The sequence below is a fragment of the Chelonoidis abingdonii genome, chromosome 2, assembly GCF_003597395.2.
Source record: "Chelonoidis abingdonii isolate Lonesome George chromosome 2, CheloAbing_2.0, whole genome shotgun sequence".
Lineage (NCBI taxonomy): Eukaryota > Metazoa > Chordata > Testudines > Testudinidae > Chelonoidis > Chelonoidis abingdonii.
The window spans coordinates 61,336,204-61,359,293 of NC_133770.1; the positions used below are offsets into that span (position 1 = coordinate 61,336,204).

The 23,090-nt window shown below is 40.4% G+C and overlaps 1 protein-coding gene across 1 annotated transcript in view; it reads left to right on the plus strand.

Annotated features, from left to right (window-relative positions):
• Positions 1-23,090, plus strand: part of HDAC9 (histone deacetylase 9) — a 362,822-nt gene that overhangs the window by 273,634 nt on the left and 66,098 nt on the right. The window contains exon 22 of the mRNA XM_075062391.1: positions 20,442-20,560. Coding sequence (XP_074918492.1) covers positions 20,442-20,560 — 119 coding nt within the window. The remainder of the gene's footprint in view (positions 1-20,441; positions 20,561-23,090) is intronic.

Consider the following 23,090-nt stretch of genomic DNA (forward strand, 5'->3'; position numbering starts at 1 on the left):
TCCTGTTTGTAACTCTTAATCACCTAAGATTTTGCTATTTTATCTTTTTATCTTTAACCTTTTACTAATATGCAGGATCATTTGTTTTAAAAAAAATATAATTTCCTGGACTGTTCTTAAAGAAAAATGCAACAAAGAATAAAAAGTGTAAAACAGAACTAAATCCATAGCTATTCATCTTGAACTGCTGACAAATTCTTGGTTCTGGAGGCAGGGGTCCTCAGTCCTTTCCACTGTATGGGCCATAACCAAGATTAGCTAGAGGGCTATCTCCCCATGCATTTGTGATCACATAGAGCACCTTCCCACTCATTGTAATTGCATAACTTCCCTGTAGCAACTATGGTAATTTTTCCTTGAAAAAAATCATTTTAGTGAAATATACATGGGTTAGATTCTCAGCTGTTGCAAATTGGCAATGCTTCATTGACTTCACCTGAGGAACTGATCCAAGACAGAAATTGAATTTTTACCTATCTTTAAATGCATTGTGGCAGGAGGGAAATAAAGAGTTCTCTATTTCAGCAGCCGGATTTTTCAGAGCAGCAGCAAATACTTTGGGGATTGCTGGTAATTCATGAACCACAGTTTGAAAACTACCGCTCTTGAGCACAGCTTACAAGCTTTACTGGCTATTTCATGCAAAGGATTTAAAATAGCAAAATTGTCTCAATCAGCAAATGCTTGCTTTTCTCCTGTTTGCTTTAAGCACATTGAAGCCTATTAAATACAACTGTTCATTCAGGATTAATAAATGTTTATGAAGGAACTTATGTAACTGACGGGTGTGTATTCACGTAACTCCCCAATTTGGAGGACCTCCAGAATATTTGGAAAATCAAAATAAAATAAACAAAATAAAACCAAATTTGATTTTGATGAAAATTTCAGACATAAGACCAGATAAAGATTTTGGATAACACGGGCTCCAGATATTCAAACTGGAACATGAGGATTTAACAGGTATACAAGAAGTCTTGTATAATTAGAATATACATCCTTCTTACAGTGTTTTCCCAATAGATTACTGGAAGTTTATAGTCATTTTACTCATGTATCTAATCTACGTTAATATGTCATTTTCTCTATAATTGCTTGAGACAAGTGTGTGAAAAATGTAGGTAGAAGTGGAAATCATTATTTGCATACAGTGCCAATAGTTCCAACATATAATATAAATATAGCTGCACATTGTATAAGGAAATATGCTATTCAATTCATTCTTAAATGTTATTGAAATTATGATCAATCTCAGTTCCCAAGGCAACTGACGACACAAAGATGGACCAGCCAATAATGAGAAACAGCTTTAAGTTTTTTAACTATAACATATGGTAGAAAAAGTATTTCTTGTTTCATGTGACTTAAAAAATGCTCATGAAAGGGACTGCCCAATATATCACTTCAAATAGGAATGAAAAAATGATTGAAAGAGGTGTGAGCAGTTTGGCTTCACAGGAGGAGTGCAGTGACCATGTGAGTGAATGAATGAATGGAAGGCAAATTCAGCAATACTATTTTTAAAGTGACTTTGGATGCTTGTCCAAATCCTGCCAAGTCCCTTTCCTCTGAACTTGCCCCTACTCTGTATAGGAGAACAAATGCCATTCCACTGCACTATTGTGAACCTCCCAGTGCCAGATGTACTGGCTTTCTGTCCAGAATCTGCTGGTGGTGCTGCTCAAAGCTTCCAACTCACAGTACTTCTGGAAGAATTGTGTCTGCTCTAGCTTTCAGAGGTGTAATGCCACAGGGCCCCATGCATTAGCAATGCATCTCTTTCTCCCTTTTTGGCAGAGCCTTAATAAAACCCATTTGGTGAAATACTGATCTCATTGAAGTCAACAGCAGTTTAATTAAATACTTATTTAACATCATTTTATTGCCACTTAGCTCTGTATTTTTCCTGTTTCTTGTATTGAGCTCCCCAGTGTATGTCTCTATTCCCCGTTTCTTCCTGTTAAAAACTGGGGAATATTTATTTAGGAGTTCGGCTATTCTTGATTCCTCTGTTATTGCTCTTCATCCTCATTCTTCAGAGGTCTTACTTTGTCTTCATTCTTTCTTTTCTGCTTTATACCTTTGAGAAGAACATTTAGTTTCCATTCATTGCTTTAGTCAACAGGTTTTCACTGATTTTCTTTTAGTGTCTCATAATCTCCCAGTTTATCTCTTGACCTCTATCTTGTTTTCTGCTTTAGATAACTATTTTAAGGAAATCATTTCAATGACATTGGGCTTTTATGAAACTTTATTTTGGTGATGGTGTTTCTTTTTTAGTCAGGCTTTCCTTCTGTATTAGATCTCTGTCTTTTATATTTCAGTGATAAAGATTGATTTCTTGGTTTCATTGAAGTCAGTGGCAAAATCCCCATTCATTTCAACTATTCAAAAACAGGCTCCAAATCTGCCAATGTCTCCCATCCTTCCAGTTACTTTTTTGGACCCCATTCTTTAAGACGATGAGCACATTATGTGAGATACAAGGACCACCAACACCTTGCAGGATGGCGTACTTAAGTTTTAATATGCCAGCAATAGATATTGCCCATTGTGATTAGTGTAGTACTTTCCTTTGGCTGTCTGTGATACCACCCCTTCTTAATACACCTAATTCAGCTGGTTTGTCATCACTGACACTGAATTTCTCTTCTACTTTGGGATCTGTTATAATTTATTTTATTTTGCTGAACAAAAAGAGAGAGGGGAAAAAGAGAAAATGAGAAAAACAGGATGACAATGTTATCCAGAGCCAAAAGAGGTCAGATTTCTAGCTGAACAGTAGCTGGAACTTCTACAGAATCAGTATTAGTTTCCAACACTGTGTAGTATCTCGACGTTGTAGCATTATTATGAGCATTCCTCCTTGTCCCGTTAACAAAGGAAAGGGGATTTATGTAGTGTAACAAACAAGAGGCCAAAAAGTTGTACTGATTACAGCACATCACGGTAAGGACCTGACTTTGTGTCTCTACGAAATGTCTAATTATGCAGAATTCTGCACAGCCCACATTAACAGAACTGGTGTTTGGTTTGTGTACTTCATTATTGTCTATTCTAGCTGTAGCGCTGTGAGTGTGAAATCCTGCTGCTCTGTTTAAATGCATGTTTGGAAAAGGATGTAATAATGTAATGTTTTTTTCTTTGGTGAAATTGTGTCATGGTTTCAGTGAAAGGTTCATAGCCCTGCCGTGATAAAGAAGTGCCAACCATCCTGCATCTCTTAAAAGGGACATGTTAGACACTGACACTGTCTGTAGCATCAACATTATGCTGTAGATCAGAGAGACTCCCTCATAGTGAATTTGGCCTAAGTGTAAGGAAATCTCCATGACACGTTTCTCAACTGCTTCAGTCCGTTCTTACCAGAGGGGTTGGGGACGGTTGCAAGGAGGAGACAGGATTAGGGAGTGGGTCAAGTGCCAACTTCAGGTTTGGCTTGGTTGGAGCAGGTTATGGTGTGCAGAACACAAGCAGGGGAGGGCGGTCAAGCTGGGGGTGGTGCAATGGGCACCAATGCCAGTTAGGCCGGAGGTGTTAATGGTTCTCCTATGGGATTACCCTAATAAAGCAGATGGGGTGTATATGTGGCAGAGGTTTACTGTGGGATTTCAGATCCCCTTTTTGGAAAGTAGGACCCATGTGATGTAAAAAAAATGAAGTCAGTCGTTAGGATGGAACATATTGTTCAAAAAGAGATTACACAGGAATTAAATGAGGGTAAGGTGACAGGGCCATTTAATCAATTACATATAGAGTACTTACGGGTTTCCCCCCGGGTTGATCTCCAAGAAGACTCCAGGAGAATATCAATTATTTCATCACCTGTCATACCCACAAGGTGGCTCTCTAGCAATGGAACAGACCTCATTGGGGAAGTCATTCATTTGGTTAGGTCTTGTGGCCTGGGGGCTCTAAAGGCTAAGTGCAATATCAGTTCTGCTTTTTGGCTGCTGCTGGTGCATCCGTTGGACTTCGACCTTTTGGGTTTCCCTTTTGAGCAACAATTTTATTTTGAACAGGCTATGCCCATGAGCTGCGCGGTATCCTGTTCAGCATTTGAAAAATTTAGTACAATCTTGCACTGAGCAGTGGTGCAGGCAGCTGTAGTGCATTATTTAGATGACTTTTTGTTCGCAGGATGAGGTGGGTCAGATGAGTATGTTCACCTGTTGGACACATTTCAGGCACTGGCTAAACAGTTAGGGGTACCCCTAGTGGAAGAGAAAACAGGGCCCTTCCACTACATTGACCTACCTGGAGATGGTGCTGGACACCCATGAGGGCATGTCATGACTCCCTTAGGATAAGCTACAGGAGCTATTGGGATTGCTCAGGAGAGCTGTAGAAGCCAAGAAACTCATGCTACCAAACCTGCAGTCTATTATGTGCACCTGAACTTTGCCTACAGGGTGTTGCCCCAGGGTGGGCATCCTGTGGCCAGGCTTGTGGTGGCAACAGCGGAAATAGCCATGACACACCATTACATATGAGTTATTAGAGAGATGAAGGAAGACTTGAAGGTGTGAGAACAGTTTCTGAGTCAATTTAATGGGGTGTCGTTATGGAGGAAGGAATGGTTATTAGAGGCGAGTTTGAAAATCCATTCAGATGCTTCAGGGATATGGGTTTTGGGGTGTTTTACCAAAGCAGGCCGTGTTCACAGAAATAGCCAGCCATCTGGACACAAAATTGGGTATTGCATGACATGACTTTCCTGAAATTTCTCCCCATTTTAGTTGCAGTGGTTATCTAGGGGCCAAAATTAGCTAATAAAAGGGTGTGCTTCTGGGTGTGATGACATGGCAGTGGCACATGTTATCAGTTACCAAATGTCCAGTTCATACAGGATTATGAAGTTAGTGAGGGTATTTGTGCTACAATGTTTAAGACTCAACATCTGTTTTAAGTCCAAGCATGTGCCTGGGGTGAATAATGGCATAGGAGATGCCCTGTCTCATTTTCACTTCCACAGATTTCAGGAGCTTGCACCAGGAGCTAGCAATGAACTTGAGCAGATGCCACTGGCACTGTGGAGTCTCAGCGTATGATGTTGTCAGTGGTATGGAGATCCTTGGTTCTGGGCACATGGCTGAGTTATGAAGGAAGTTTTAATGAATTCTTCCAATTTCAGGATCTGTAATGCTAGTCACCAATGGCTCATCAGAGATGGGCAGGTGTTGCAGTCCATGGTCATTGGCAATCTAGATGCTGGTGTCCTCAACAATCCTGGCACAGTGCAAGGGGAAACCAAGTTCTTTCGGGAGGATGGCGGATCACCTCTCAGACTTGGGAGCTGGCACGCTTAGATGCTGTAAAAGAGGCCATTGGGAGATGGCTGGGAACCCGACTGGGTTTGAGGTGGAGGGGAACAGCCAAGCTAATTGCTGGCACCTCCTTGTGGCAGATATCCAGACTCCATTTGGAAGGCATCCAGTGACCAGATAAATGGCCTGGTAAAGGAATTAAAAAAAAGTTGCTGGTTAAAAGAAAGGAATGGAACATGTGTGTGTGTGTTCAGAGCTTGTATGATTGGTATGGCAAGGTGCAAACCCCACTTTCTTATAGCCCACCTTAATCCTCCTAGGAGCGGGGACGGGGGATGGTAAGGTCCAAGCTATGGGTTGGCTGGGGGACCTGGCTGGAAAATAAAGGAGGGCTGATGGAAGTCCTGGGTAGTTATCTGAATGAACATGGAGTTGCCTGCACTGTACACTTTTATCCACTGGGTAGTCCCAGGCATCTAATAATAAAGTTGTGGCCTGATTAAATCCATATCAAGTGTCTTCTGTCCTTCTTTTGGTATAGCCAGACAACAGCATCATCTTACTGTAGATCAGAAAGATTCCCTCATAGTGAATTTGGCCTGCATGAAAGGAAATCTCCATGTCACTCTTCTCAATTGCTTTATTTTATACCTTAGGACAAAGTAGGAGGAAATAACATATTCATACCATACCTCTTCCCTTTGAGGTAATAACTCTTAAGAGTTGACAAAATCAGCTTAAGCACATCAAAGCAACTTCTGAATTCCTTCAGTTCAAGGGAAAAGTGAGCAATGGAATAGGCTGCCCAGAAAAGTTTTGAAGTCATTACCACAAGAGCTTTTAAAGGCAAAAAAGAAAAAAAGAAGCAGAGGAACTACCTTTTAGAAGCTATGCTAAGTATACTAGGAGCCAGACTAGATAAACTATGAGGACACTTCCAACTTCACTTCACACAGCATTCATTACATCTAGGAAAATGAATGTGTGAAATATGGGGGAAAATGTAAAAAGATAACTGAATAAGTTCCATGCATGACACTGTTCCTGACTAGTAGATGTGAAAAGTGATATTTTCATAAATGTTCATAAACCTGATCTGGGATTAAGCCTGGCGAGAATCCATGGTAATTACTCAGGCAACTAGCCCGTGCTGAAACCCGTGCTGCCATGACTTCATTGCTACCACTACTCAAGCTAGCTAGATTAAAGCTAACTCAGGTATGTATACATGAGCTGCAATTTCAGCCCCTGACTGCTATGTAGACCTACCTTAATACTTTTTGAACTTTTGGGAATTTTAGGCTCTAAGTTGTGGCTTGGACTGTTGCTTTGTATGGTCTCTGCAACAAATGAAGTGTCCATTGGGTCATGAAGGCAGAATGTTTTTTAGTTTATTCCAAGCAGTACCCTTGTCCTTCTTCTCCCTACCCACCTATTCAATATTCTTCTGGCATGTAAATTAGCTACTAAATTATCCTTTCTATTGTACCATTCTTAGATTGTTATGTAGTTAGGGAATTCTTGATGTCAAATGCTTTGGAAAGACTAAATCAGGGGTAGGCAACCTATGGCATGCATGCCAAAGGTGGCACACGAGCTGATTTTCAGTGGCATACTCACTACCCGGGTCCTGGCCACCTGTCCGGGGGGCTCTGCATTTTAATTTAATTTTAGATGAAGCTTCTTAAACATTTTAAAAACCTTATTTACTTTACATACAACAATAGTTTAATATTATATATATATATATATATTTCTATAAGTATATATATATATATATATATATATATATATATATATATATATATATATATATATATATATATATATATATATATATATATATATATAGATATATAGAAAGAGACCTTCTAAAAACATTAAAATGTATTACTGGCACACGAAATCTTAAATTAGAGTGAATAAATGAAGACTCGGCACACCACTTCTGAAATGTTGCCGACCCCTGGACTAAATTAAAAGGTAGCCTGTATTGAGAAGAATAAAATTTTTCGATAGAAATAAACAATTCCATTGACAAGCTGCCTTTTGTTTTGTGCATTTCATAAACCGCACTATATTTACTTACTATAAAGTCTGACCTCTCCAGTTACTTATTTCTATTATTATAAATTTTGATTATTTTTTTTTATGTTTAGTATGTAATATTTAGGTTTACTGTGGGGATTTTAGTGGTATTGTTGGCTTATTGTGGCAAAGATTTAGGCCAAGTCCATTGATTTGTGTGATAAAATTCTGTTGAAAGAAATGATTTAACGGAAAGACAAAATTGATAGCTATTTAAGACTAGCAAAGAGGATATACTGTACTGTACCCAGATTTCACAGAAGTGAAATTTGAGTGTTAAGCTCCACATTGCACTCCATCCAAATTTTAAAATAGAAAACTCTTTTTTAATCCCTATTATTACTTTTATGTTTTATGTCAGGAAAAACTTCTAGGGGTTATATATATATGTGTGTGTGTGTGTGTATATACATATATTAAAAAATAAAGTAATAACAGACGGGCAGTAAATGAGTTTCCAATAGGCACATGTTACACTACATGGGCTAAATTCTGGCCTAAGACATTACTGACAGCAAAACTTTGCAGGGTGTGTGTGTATGTACATGATGTATGTTAGTGTGGTTATAAGGTTTCATGTTTATCATCTTTCTCCTTATTCATGGTGTTCAGTTTACAGGTAACACAATGTTGTTTTTTTAACCTCCAGCCTTGCAGACAGACTCTAGAAGTTAAGCTGGATTTCTTGCTTCTTGTGCATCTTCACCAGTAATAAAGATCATCAAGGCCAAATTAATCCCGCATTCACACTTGTCAATACCATGGTCTCCAGCTGAAAGGAACTTAAATACTTTTGTTTATGATATATAAGGTTGAATGATATCCAGCGTGATTAGTTTTTAGCTGTGTTGATTCTGCAGAGAAGACAGAAAACACTTATTTCTATCACTAAAATACATAAACACATATGATTATGAATACATGCAGGAGCAAGTTTGTTGACTAAGCAGGTGCTATTTTTACATACTGACCTTTCAGAATAAAACTGCTCTGAAAGGGGGCATACTACTGTATATGTTCTCTTTGCCTCTTTTCAGATATCATTCACATATCACTTCTGTACGCAGATTGGCATCTATGCTCAATAGCAAACTGTAAATTCTGGATGGGTTTGAACTACAGGCACATATTTGAACATTGAAGCTTGGCAATGGTTATGGATCTAAACTTCCCTAAAATTTGACTCCATATTGGGCCAATCTTAAAACCCTATATCTAAATACTGCTAAGCTGTGAATAAACTGAAATCTGAATATAGATATTAATTCTCATTGTGGATATCTGTATGTCATAGCTTTTAGAAGTTGGATATTTTCGTGTGACAATACCATAAACTCCTTCTTTGTAGTTTCTGAAAAATTCAAAGTAATATTTTTCTAATCTTTCTCCTATTTGCTAATTTATTTTGCCCATCTTTGGTTATTTTTGAACTAATTCAGTGGATTGGATTTAGGCATGCCATAGATCAAATGTAGAAGGTAATTACATGAAAACCACCTTTGTAAATAATAATTTAAAAAATGGAAGGATCTGCACATATTGTTGTAAATATTTCTTATGTTTTTTGGTTGCTGTTGATGTTGCAATTCCAGTTGTAACAGAACTTAGGAAAATTTCAGGCGGGATGCCTAAATCATTATTCATTTGAAAAGAAACCTATGAATAATAATCTCAAGCTCACAACTGTAAGCTGCAAAAGCCAAAAAAATAAAATAAAAAGAACAATAAAAGATGCAAAGCTGCGGGTGCCTTTAAACCCTTTGATGCAATGGAAATGGGGCTACTCACAGTAATAAAGTTAAGCACTCGCTTAATTGTTGGAAGGATTGGGGCCTAAGAAGGGAAAGTCCGTTAATTATGCTAGAGATTCACTCCTGTTTTAAAACCCTATTTATTCTGATGTAGTGCCATATCCGAGATTAGCTAGATTGATTGGGAGATATAACTGTACTTAATAATACAGAAAAAATTAACCTGAAGTTCGTGTGTGTGTGTGGAGGGGGGAATACAACATAGTTTTCTTTCGTGTAAGTAGGTAACTTATGTGATATTATATTACATTAAAACATACATGAAAACAACTCATAAAAGAAATAGATACCATAGGGCACTGTTCCCAGCATGTATTGCATATGCTTTGAAATTCTGGGCCTCAACCTCCTGGGCTTCACTGATTTATTCACTGTGCCTGGGTTCAGCAACATACTTGAACATATGTAACTTTCAGTCCCATGGAGGTGTCTCTGATATTGTTTCTTTGAGATGGGAGATTGAGAGTCTTAGTAGATAGCAGTATATTACTTCAAATTGAGGGAGGGCCCCTCTTGGATCAAAAACTAGGTATATTAGAACTAATGTGTTATGTATGTTCAGCAAAAGGTGGCGGTGGGGAAATTGAATAAATAATACTTAGTGTTGTCTAGTAACTAAAACAGTGGACTTGGATTCTTTATTTCTGTTTTCTGTCCAGGTTTTTCCTTATGATCACTGTGATACTTTAAGCAAGTTAGTTACCTGCACTCTGCCTCAGTTTATTCATTTGTGAAATGGGTATAATAATGCTTACTTTAAAGGAATGTTGGGCCAGATCATAGCTATGCTGATGCCCACTAACTGAGGATGTGGACCATTGTGTTTCTTAGTTAACATGTGTAAAGTGCTTTGAGAACTGTGGGTGGAAAGTGCTACTTTTTAGATTTGCCCTTTCAGTTATACTTATTACCATCTTCAGTGTTCTGTGTAGATTGTCCTTCTTGCTTCCTCTTAAATTAGAAACACTGCCCAATTAGAGTGGTCATTTATGTCAACTTAGCTCTTTCTCTGGAGATCTTTGGCTTTGTTTGGTGGCACATCCAGATGAATTTCTGGCTTGGATACTTCTCTGCATGTCTTCTGGGAGAACAAATGTTTGGGAGCATGCTTCCCATGTGCTGTAAAACCACAAAAATAGAGTAGAAGAATAAAAGGAATAAGATCAAGTAAATGGTAAAGTCTCTATAATGTCTTGCATCTGATGTTCATACTGCTGTGGAGGGGAAAGAACACATGCTTGATGTTTTCTCTAGGATTACACCCAACTGGAAGCTGTCCCATGGCTTCTTTTCAGATAGCAGCATGCCCAAATGGAATGCATTAATTCTATGGGGAAATCTCTTTTGTGGATCTAAAATTAATCTCTTCAAATTCCCAGCCACATGGTCCACTGCCGGCGCCATCAGACTAAAGGAGGGGCTGCATTATCTTGAGTCAGAGGAGACAGCTCCACTATACCTGTAAGGCTTAATGGAGTGAAGTAAACTCTGGTGTGATATAAGCCATGTGCCGACTGCTCAAGATTTTAAAATGCGACGTGCAATTAGTGACACAGCAAAAGGAAAGAAAGAGCAGGGAAGTCCCTAGAATCCTACTGTTCTTTTCAGGTGAATACTTTATATCCAATAAGTATGGCTCTGTATGACACAGGATAACAGAAAATAACTCTCTCTTTTGGCTTTTCTTTCTTTAGCGAGGGAAGGAAGAAGAGGAGGGTATGAGTAATAGTTAAAATATAAAACTCAGATCTAGTCAGACAATGGTATTTCCATCCAAAGTCTCAGAAATATCTCAGTAATAGATACTGCATTCTGTTACACCCATGCAGCCCAGCTGGCTTCAGTAGGGTTGCACTACTGCATCTGATAGAAGAATTTGGCCCCTAGTGCACTACTGCCTGGATCTAATTCTTAATTCCCCTCCAGATAAAATAATAACTATCCTTAGTCTTAATCTTGGATACAGCCTCTGTCTACAGAGCCTTTTAGAGTATTTTTGTTGGGACTGTAAGAAAGTGTTTTGACATTCATCATAACCAGAACCTGTCAGATGTGATATAGTATTCAGCATAGATATGTCCTGAGGAATTAGGGATGGCTAACAAGATGATTCTTTAGAATACACCCAAATGTAATTTTACTGGTTTTTTTTCCTCTGTAATGTTCAGGTCCAGACATATTTTGACTGAAGCTGGCCATGGCATGGGTGAACTCACTCTGGTGCAAACTCAGTGAAGCAGCCAATTACCCCACCCCACACTGGTGTCATGGGTGGAGCTCTCTGTGCTATGCAGATCCTTCACTAGCACAAGGTCCCAGCGCTGCTCTCTTGGATGCTTGGCCAGGCGAGCACAGGATCAGGGAGCTGTAACCTGCTCTCTGACTGTTCCCTCTTCCCTGAGCTAAACAAAACTTAGGTTCAGGGAAGAACTGAACTTCAACTAAGGGCGGGGGAAGGGATGGATCTTAAAGGGCCCCCAGCCTCCTGGTGATGTGCAGCCCAGTTGCTTGAACAGGGCTCTGCATGGTGGTCAACATCTAAAAGGTTTTGCAAAGGACAGTTGTCCAGACAAGCCAAGGAGGTTGGGGATCTGTGAGAGCCACTGTGATGACAGGGTTTGGTGTGCATTCTGGTGAAATGTATTATCTATATGTTCGAGTCAAACAAATTACTCATGACAGCAACCCCATAGGGTATGAAAGTATCACTGTCTTGGTTTTATAGATGGAGGAATGTAGGCAGAGATGTTCCATCACTTGCCTAAGCCATAGAAGGAGTTGTTGTCAGAGCTGGACACAGAGAGGAGACGTCCCTGGCTTTCAATTCTACACGTAGTCCATTAGACCATGTGCATTATACCTTCATGATGAACTGCCCCTTCATGTTTGCAACATCATATTGTTTGTTCAACACAGGAACCAGCTTAGATTCATGCTGCTAGGTTTAAGGGAGAGAGCGACATTAGTGCTATCAGTAGCAGTCTATGGAGCACTAGAATCCATTACCATGTGGGTCCTCCCAAAAATCAGTGAACCTGCAGCCATGGTTTTCTTGAAGGCCAAAGACCAGCCTTGGGTTGCTGTAGTGAGAACCATGAACAAGTAATGATTTTTAGAAGGAAATAGGGACTAACTTTCTATCCTAGCAATCAAATTATACTTTCCTTAGTATTTTGCAAAGAAAAGAACTATAAATGTATTTTTATTATTAAAACATGAAAGATGAATTAGATTAAGTCTGATATTCCAATTACCCCCAAATTTGGAGGGATGAAAGGGAGAGGAAGCAATGACATAGCTTTTCTGGTCTTCACAGGACAGCTCTGTGTGCAATATGCTGAATCATACTAGCAAAAGTCTGCCACAGTTAGTAAAGTAATCTTATTTTTTTGTGAGGGGAGTGGCGGTACTGCTCTGGTGTGAAATACATTCATCCAAGTTGATGCTTTACATCTGGATTCTCAAAAGCAGAATTTCTCATTTTTTTTCTTTTTGCTAATTTTCAGAAAAGCATTTTGAGGTGTCTACTCACCGTTATTATCTCAGTTATCACTGAGAGAACCATTCTAAATGTCATTCCCACCTTTCCAGTTACTATCATTTTAATCGTCATCACTTTCTTTTGTCTGGAGGTTTCCATGTATTCTCTCTGTACAAATTTTTACTACCATTATAGATAGTGCTAAATAGTGACGCCTATAAGTATGGTTGCCTGACACTTCCCATTGTAAGATGCTGTTTTCAGTTATTTATAACTTTCCCATAATTTAACCATTTGAGCTGAAATTTTCCATGGTGTATTTTTGCTTCAGTGTGAATTTTTCTGGGAAGTTTCAGCTAAAATGATTGAGCTGTTTCTGAGAACAGGATTAGGGAAAAACATGTTTTGCCTGAGCTAAACAATTCTTATAACCATTTCACTAAGACTAGCGTCTCCAGGCTTTGGAGCAGGGACTTGAAATTTGGTCAGGAGATGGAGTGGGATGTCCTGATATCAGGGATAAGCCTATTGGCTTCCCAATGGAACTGTGACCAAATATGATCAAGTTATAAGGATCTGAATAATTGTCTCAGTTTGCATATGCTCACTAGAAACTTGTTAGAATTTGGAAGCTAAATTTTCCAAAGATTCAATCTGCAGTGAGCATGATTCATCCATTTACAACTACTATATGATGACCGGGCTGCTCGTGTGTAGAGCTCATGATATTCTTTTTATTTTCTATATATTTTTTTGTTTTAGGAATTTCTTTTTATTTTATTTTACCCATTATCCAGGCACCCTCAAGCCCCCCTATATACTTCTCCTTGTCACAGAGTGCCTCCATCGGTACCTGGTGAACCTCGCAGCCTGGGCAGTTCAGATGGTTTCGCCGTCACAAACATACACACTGGGTTGTTTATCTTTCACCAAGGTGTGCATTTATTTTCCTCTTACATAACAATACTTGTGCAATACAGGGTTACAGCCCTGACTGCCCTGCCCTGCCCAGCCCAACCCAGACTGATTCTCTGTGCTTCCTTCTGAGCTCCTCTTGAGCTCCCCTGGCTTCCTGTTTCCTCTCCTTCTGTTCTCCCCAATTACCTTGTTAACCTATCAGAGGGGTAGCCGTGTTAGTCTGGATCTGTAAAAGCAGCAAAGAATCCTGTGGCACCTTATAGACTAACAGCCTTTGAAGCATGAGCTTTCGGGTGGTAATACCCACTGCGGCAGCATGCACTGTAGTGGAAAATTCCAGGGCAGGTATATATGCTAGCAAGCCAGCAAGATACATGAGTTTAGTTCATCAGGGAGGAAATAGCGCCTGGTTCGTAGCAGCTGAGGTGTGAAACCAAGGGAGGAGAAACTGGTTTTGTAGTTGGCAAGCATTCACAGTCTTGTTTAATCCTGGAGCTGCATCGGTGTCAAATTGCAGATGAACTGAAGCTACAGCAGTTTCCTGAAGTCTGGTCCCGAAGTATTTTGCTGCAGGATGGCCACCTTAAGGTCTGCTATAGTGTGGCCAGGGATTTGAAGTGTTCTCCCTAACAAGTTTGTATATTGCCATTCCTAATATCTGATTTGTGTCCATTTATCCTTTTCCATAGAGACTGTCCAGTTTGGCCAATGTACATAACAGAGGGGCATTGCTGGCATATGATGGCGTATATTACATTGGTGGACTTGCAGGTGAATAAACTGGTGATGGTGTGGCTGATCTGGTTAGGTCAGCCACACCATCACCGGTTCATTCACCTGCACATCCACCAATGTAATATACGCCATCATATGCCAGCAATGGCCCTCTGCCTTCTCCAAGCTACAGCAATGTCAGTGATCAGAATGCTACTGATAACACCCTGTCACACCCCTGTCCTATTGACCTTCAGCCCTCCCAATCCCATTAGGTCCAGAAACCCCTTCCCTACCCCCTTAAATATTCCACCTCCCCTACTGAATCCCAGCTCTCCAGGTCACTTATTAGTCTTGAGGACCCCTCACTTATTCATCATATATTTTCCCTGTCCTCTGGGTTGGAGGGACCTAGTGAGGGGTTGAGTCCTGCCTGCAGGAGGTTGAAAACTCTGGGGAAGGGGGTTAGGTCCTGCACCTGGGGGTTGGGAGGCCCCAGGGGGTTGCAGATAAAGCCCACCCGCACTCATTCTGCAGCAGTGGCTCCTGTCCTGCAGGTCTAGGCTCAGTTCCCCGTGCCTGGCATTCTGACTTGGACAGGGCCGGCTCCAGGCACCAACTTACCAAGCAGGTGCTTGGGGTGGGAACTCTGGAGGGGGGCGGCACTTTAAAGTATTCGGTGGCAATTCCGCGGAGGGTCCCTCACTCCCGCTCGGAGCGAAGGACCTCCCACCGAATTGCCGCAGATTGCGATCGCGGCATTTTTTTTTTTTGGCTGCTTGGGGCAGCAAAACCCCTGGAGCCGGCCCTGGACTTGGACATGAGTTTGCAGCATTGCTCAGGTTTGACCCAGCTGCCCCTTCATCAGAGAGGGCGGGGAAAACCTGAGGAGCACTATGATTCCATATGCCAGGTTGCAACACTCAGAGTAGGGCTGGATCCAGCCCTGCAGGACAAGAGCTGCTACTGTAGGGTGCATTTTTGTTTTATGCCATTTTTTTATGTTCTTTTTCATTTTGTGTTGTTTCGCATTTGCGATGAACATGGAGCTTTACTCATGCACCTTCCTCACAGAGGCATGTGCCATCCCAGGACAGCGAGCTTGAGCAGGACTTCCCCTGGCAGCTTGGATAAGGAATATGACTGGAATGCAGAGGGATGAGGAACTGGGGTGGTGATAGGGTGGCAGGAGAGATGCAGTGCTGTAGGTCAAGAGCAGGAGATTGAGGAGATGGGAGTATGAGGGAGAAGAGAGTTAGAATCAGGACCTGGGCTGGGACTTCACATCATCCCTGTCTCATTCAGTGCACAGGACGCACAACGCTCTCAGGGTGAATTTGGGGCTGTGCAATGAAGAAGGCTGATGTCTGTAGGGCCACTGTCTCATTTGTTTCAGAAATTGGAAGGTGTGTGGTGAATGAGGCAGTGATCATGGACTTAAATACTGTATCACAATAAATATGCACAAGGGGCTGGATTAAGGCTGCCCAGGCATGTCCTAACTTTTGACTACTTGCTTTACAAACTTAACGTTCTTTCAACACAGCTTTCTTTAAAGGTACTTATGTAATAACTGTTGTGTCTTTATGGAATTTTCTGTATACTTGCATTGTATTGCTTTAGTGCAATATCAATGGAATAAGCATAACAGACCTGCAGTAAAGTTGAACTACCCTCTTTTCTGAGCTAAAATGACAGCAATTTGATTCTCTAGTGTACTGACCCTACACTTATTATTTAGATAAAACTCTGAATGACTGCAACTCAAGTGGAGTTTTGTGGGAGTAAAGAATGGAGGATATGGTCCCTAGTGTTAAGCTTACTATTGAGCAATTTGGAACAAAACAAAGGAAGTTGAAATGCAGAAACAAAAATCACACAGAATGGATGAGAACTGTTAACAGTCTAACTTATTTAACATGAAGTCTAGCTTCTTAACATGCTCTTCTTTTTCCTATGTGAGGTATCAGTAAAAGAATGCACAAGTAATTTAAAATGAGGCGTGTCATAAATAGATAAAGGTTAATGTTTCTTTTACCTGTAAAGGGTTAACAAAGGGAACCAAACACCTGACCAGAGGACCAATCAGGAAACTGGATTTTTCAAAGTCAGGGAGGGAATTTTTGGGTCTGAGTCTTTTGTCTGTCTCTCAGCTATGAGAAGGCTCGTTCTATCTTCTAATCTTCTGTTTCCAAATTGTAAGTACAGGTAGAAAAACAATATAGGCTTTTATGTTGTTTTAGTTGTATTTACATGTGTGTAGCTTGCTGGAATGTTTCAAATTGGATATCTTTTTGAATCAGACTGTTTATTCATATTTTTCTTATAAGCAATAGCCCTGTATTGTCACTTGATGCAGAGATTATATTCTTATGTCTTTTTTCTTTCTTTTTATATAAAGTTTTCTTTTTAAGACTGTTGATTTTTTCTCTCTGGGTAGGTTAAGGACGAAGGGAGGGGAATCTCTTTGTGTTAGATCTACGGAGGGTAAGCTCTGCAGCACCAGGAATTGGTGGGAGGGGGAAGAGATAGAATCATTTCTGTTCTTGTATTTGGGGTTTGTCTCTTTCTGGAATAGAGGAGACATGCTTCTTGGTATTGTGATGTAAAGAGATTGCATCAGTACTCTCAGGTTAGCCCAGAGAGGAAAGTCTGGGTGGAGAGAAAGGGGGAAGGGAAGTGGGTTATTCCCTTGTTGTTGAGACACTCAGAGTCTCTGAGTCTTGGGGTCTCTCCAGGGAAGGTTTTGGGGAGACACAGGGGGCCAAAACCCTGGAATTTTTGGAGGTGGCAGCGAGATCAAAGCTAAGCTGTAATTAAGCTTAGAAGGGTTCATGCTAGGCACCAGATTCTGGACGCTAAGGTCCAGATTTGGGAAGATGCTTATGATATGGTGGCAGCGTGGGATGTAAGAATCCAGAAGCCAGTAGGAATATTATTTTGCTTTTCTCTGCTAAGGGCTTTTACCAGAGAGAAAGGGTTTTGGTTTAAAAAGTAGCCAGAGAGAATTTTTTTTTCCTGCTGCTTTGGTGGCTTGCATTTAAGCAAGGAGCCATTAAGGACATTAAGGGTCTTTTGTTAAACAATAGCACTCCCATTGGGAGTCAAGTATCCCAGCAAACACACACAGGTAAATAAACTGGTTTGACTTGTAATTTGCATGTCAAACGGTTAGCTAGAAGAGAAGTTAAACAAAAGGAGTTGCTAGGCAGACTCCAGGAGCAACAGAGAGCTAGCAGTTTCAGCAGCAACCACCAGAGGCACCCACACAAGAAAACAGAACCATGACTACAAGGACCTGAACAGGAGCTAGCAAGACTGGAGGCAGAGGCACAAATCAGAAACGCAGAGCACAAGCGAGACATGGAAAACAAACTACAAGAACTAGAAATAAAAGAAAAAGAGATGGAGCTGAGAGAAGAGAAAAGAGGCCAGCCACAGGAGAGAGCTGGAGATAAAAGAGGAAGCCTACAAAAAGAGACAAGCAGCAAAGATGCAGCCCAACAACGAGAGATGGAAAACACCAACGAGAGATGGAAAAAACAATGAGAGATGGAAAAACAGAGGAGGCCCACCGGCAGGCCCTGGAATTTAGAACAGGCTAAGCAACAGAAACACCCATCCTAACCACCCGTCACCAGTAGTTGTTCATACCGCACAAGAATTTCCCAACTACAAGGCAGGTGATGACACTGAGGCTTTCTTAGAAATTTGAAGAGGCCTGCATTGGGTACAGCATCCTGAAGACCAGTACTAGCTAGAGCTGAGGTCACACCTCAGTGGACCCTTAGCAGAGTGGCGGTTGAAATGCCAAAGGACCAAATGAATGATTATAAACTGTTCCAAACCAAGGCCAGATACAGAATGGGGATAACTCCGATCATGCCCGTCCGCGTTTCAGAACCCAAAGTGGAACCCAGATGGGTCATCCCAAACACGCTAGCTGTGAAGAGGAAAGAATTGACAAGTGATTGTAGGGGATCTAATGCATGTCAGTCTGTTAGCAAGAGTTAGGCCAGCTGTAACTCTAATGACTCTGAGATTTTTAGAAACGAGGATAGTGTGAGGCGAGTAGGAAAGAACTGGTGAGAAGTTATCATGACTCTGCACTGATAATCAATACTTAGACTGGCGCCCAGAAGTGAGGAAAATAAGATAGCAGGATGCTATGTATAACAAAATGCAGCTGTGCTCATTATTGTCTGTATTACGTCTTGTTATTGTCTGTAACAAAGGTATAAATGCTTGCTGTAATTGTTTACCTGTTGAGAGACCTGTCCGGGACTGGAGCGACCAGTGTCCTATGGCACTCCCTCCTCTATTGCAATTGCTGGAATATATAAGTATTTGATTTTGCTGCACCCAAACGAAAAAGCGAGAACTGTGTTTTTGTCCGACAACGCCTACTACGTTGAAGAATTATAAGGCCTGGATATCAGGAACCAACATTCAATCCATTGACGAACTGCACCTCTCTCATACAAATGGAGCAGTTCTTGGATGTGTGTCCTGAGGACATAACATGGTACATCCAAGATGGAAAACCTAAAAATCTCACCGAGGCGGGGGAGATTGGAGCCAAATGGATGGAGGTGGAGAAAGCAAGAAAGCTACTGTAAAGGGAATGAAACACCCAGGGGGCACACCGACAATCCCTACAACAGAGGCAACCCAAGACCTCACCTACAATACTCCAATTGATATCAACGAACATCCTTTGTATTGGAGCTCTATTATCTTACCTAGTCGCCATAATCCCATCCTTGACATTGTGACGCAGTTATGCTGGAAGATGCTATAAGTGTAATGAACTGGGACATACAAAGGCCAACTGCCCAAAGAACCCCACTCGGGTGCAAGTCATTACACCACCATCACACCAAAGATCCCCAGGCCCGGATACTTCTCAAATCCCCTTGGAGCGAAGGGAAAATTTGAGAGTGGGCGGAAAGAAGGTTACCGCGTGGAGAGACACGGGGGCACAAGTGTCAGCTATCCACCAGTCCTTCGTGGATCCCAAACTCATCAACCCAAAGGCTAAAGTGATCATTTACTCCTTCATGTCACAAGCTGTAGACTTGCCTACAGCTGAACTGCCTGTCCAGTACAAAGGCTGGTCAGGAAAGTGGAGGCAGTGCTATCATATATGGTATATAAAGATATTAATTTTAAGAAGACTTTTAGTCTGAAATCTGGAATTCTGGAGTTAGTGAATTTAGATTAGCATCTTAATTAATGCAATTGACTTTTAATATTATTGAAGACCTTCAAAATTAAACAGTCAACAAGAATAAAGTATCAGTGTTTGAACCTGTAATTTTTAAGCCAACATATGAGCATGAATCCTGAAAAGTCACGTGAAAGAAAATATTTGTGAATCCAGCTTGAGTTTTACTTTTTCTTTAATAAATTTGCTTTAAAGAAATCTTTAAATGCTGATAAAAGCTAAGCTAAACAATCAAAATCCTAACCCAGGATAAAACCTATATGAAGGAAAGGGTTAAAAAAACTAGAACATTTGGGAATGTGAAGCATTGAATTATCTGACTGAAACCAGCAGGGGTTGCTGTCACTATTTTGTGGTTGTCACATTCCTGCTATGCTTGACCTTGGAAAGGCTTGACAATGTAGCCTGGATTTGATTAAGGGAATTTCATGTTTTTCCTTTGCTAGACTCACCCCCCACCTTGACAAACATTTTAAAATGTTAAGAAAAAAAAATGTTTGGAAAGCAAACATTTTCCCAACAGAAATTTATAGTTCAAATTTACACCAAGTTCGCACTCACTGGAGCAGTCCAGGTTTCCACTGAGGCTTTGAATATTCTCTGTAAACCATTAGTCACTCCCCTGGAAGAGACAGCTTTTTATAGGCAGTGGGATAAAACAGGCACAGATGTGTGTGTAATATTAGAAGTTTTCACATGTACCTGTACTTTAAAGAAAACCTAGAAAACTGGAAAAGAAAAAGAACAAAAGCAGAGATGGGAAAAGTAGAACTTTTTGACTACATATAATGATGAATTTAGTTAAAGGAAGACATGAATGTTTTTGATGCCCAGACTTTTGTTTTTGTATAGTGGATTTTGGGGATCACGCCAAGCAGTATGCTTCATGAAGGTATGACCTGTAGTTTGTAACTGGCTGCCTTTTTATTCCGTAGGACTGTGATTATGCCAATTGCCAAGGAGTTTAATCCGGACATTGTTCTAGTATCAGCTGGATTTGATGCTGTGGAAGGCCACGATGCTCCATTAGGCGGGTACAAAGTCACAGCTAAATGTATGTATAGTCATAAAGTGGTTTTTTTTTCTGGCTTGATAACTTTTTCTGGGATGGATCTTTATTTCAGAACCAAATTTTGCCCTCATTTATACCGCATATGAGATTGCCCTGGTGTAACTGACAGAAGAATTTGTCCTTTAGTTAAAATCCGTGGGTAGCCAAAGAACTCTCAAGAACCACTTGAATGTGATACAAATAAAATTATTTCTTAACTTTTCTAGCTCACTCCTTGTTGCAGAGCCTCTTGGCATATTTTTGTCTAGGTTTGAAAGCTTTATTTTGTTTCAGAGTAGCAGCCTTGTTAGTTTGTATCTGCAAAAAGAACAGGAGTACTTGTGGCACCTTAGAGACTAACAAATTTATTTGAGCATAAGCTTTCGTGGGCTACAGCTCATGCTTATGCTCAAATAAATGTGTTAGTCTCTAAGGTGCCACAAGTACTCCTGTTCTTTATTTTGTTGGCATTCAAATAACCTTTCAGTGATTTCATACTTTTTTTCAACAGGCCTCACTTACAAATGCAATAATAAATTAGTCATTTTTAAACTGTGTAGAACATGTTAAGTTTTGGAGGCTTAATTCTGATCTCACATTGTTTTTATACCACTGTAACCCGCCGAATGAGTTACTCCTGATTTATACCACTGTTCATGAAGGTCAAGATTTTCAAAAGAAACTACTGATTTGCAGTGCCTCAGTTTCTGGATGCCCAGTTTAATCCCCTAAAGGAGCCTGATTTTCAGAGGATGGGTACTCACCAGCTTCCAAACATTAGACCCCTTTAAGGTGTCTCCAAATGGGGACCCCAAAATCACTAACCACTATTGAAAATCTTGGCCAAAATCTGTTTCTTGCCTGTGGGCTAGATTTGTAAAGGTATTTAGGTGCCTAAAGATGCAGCTAGACATATAGTGGGAATTTCAAAACAATCTAGGTGAAGTCATTAAGAATTAGGTGACACGGTGATTTTGAAAATTACACTAGGTAGCTACATCTTTAGGCACCTAAATACCTTTACAAATCTGGTCCAATAACAACATGTAGAGCAATGTGCAGTGTAGCATTGCAATATATATGACACTGTTGGCATTCTATGCTGGAATACAAACCAGACTTGTTTTCTAATCCAGATCCTTATTTAGTGTAATTTAAAAACACTCCATAGGAGTCAGTGGGAGTTGTGTGTTGATGTGCAAAGGCAGGAGCACTGTGTTAGCTCAATAAGTCCTTGAACACCAGTGAGAGGTATTAATCTGCAGTGGGAATGGAGAGGAAACAAGAACCTGGCCATGGTGAGGAGCTGACCAGCCACAGAAGCTCGACTGCCAGCTCCTTTAAGGTTGAGATGTTTTCTGCATTGTGACATGCATGCAGAGTGCAAATAAAAAATTACCTTTAATTTATGATATCTCTAAATTTCTTCTGCAAAGAAATGCACTGGGGGTGAAATCCCTCCTTGGCGGAGGAGTCATGCAAGTCCCTCCATGCTACACTGTCCTTATCATTATCCTTTACAAATAAGGGGAATGGGTAGAGCTGTGATTGCATGAGCTGAACACTCCCAGTGTGCAGGGCAAGAGGGCTTCACAATGACTCTAAAATTGTTGGTCCAGAGGGATCCTTACTTATCTGGATGACACAGCCAGGAACCCTTGCTCAGTGGGCTTGAGAGGTACCACTTGCTGGCAGGATGGGCTGTGCAGCAATTCCACAACCTACCAGTATATTGGAGGAAGTATCTTATTTCTCCTCCTCCCCCCTCCTCCGTCCTCAACCTTGAGAAGGAGAATGGAGTGAATTTCATGCTGAGAGTGAAGAAGAGGAATATCTTGTTTTTTAAAATCAACTCAGATAAATTTTTCTTCATCCACTCTGCATTCTGAATCCACTCTACCTCCTTTATGTAGCTCTTACAGAACCTGAATTTATCTTAGAATTTTAGTACAAGAGGCCACACATACACACCAGTATAAATGTAAACAAAAAGATGATTTACAGTAAGTGGCTCTTGTTTAAAGTAAAGGAAAAGCAAACATAGGCCCAGATAATAATCACGTATCTAAAGGATGAATAAAGTTCTTTGTACAGAGCTAAAGGAATTTGTTATTTCCCCAAAACAAAATACTCAACATTCCACCATATGTTTTTAGAGCATATCATACTGTATATGGTGTAGAGAAAAGTGCGTACAGCGTGTAAAAAAAAAATCATCTAACAGTTGAGAGACAAACTCCATATTCAAGAAGTACAACGGTAATCGAAATATGGATCCATGAAGAAATAGTTATATCATTGATTACTTCTCAGATTTGTAAAACATGTACAATACAAGCAAGTGCACAGAGACATGTTAGCATGTTTTGCAAGCTTGTAGCCAAATTACTATTATCATTTCATTTACATATTTTTAGTTCTTTGCACGCATTTAATACACTGGTCTCCCAGATTTCCAGTGAGCCAGTACAACCTTTGAGAATTAAGACATTTACATCAAAGAAGGAAAACTGATTCTTTGACTATTTGCCCC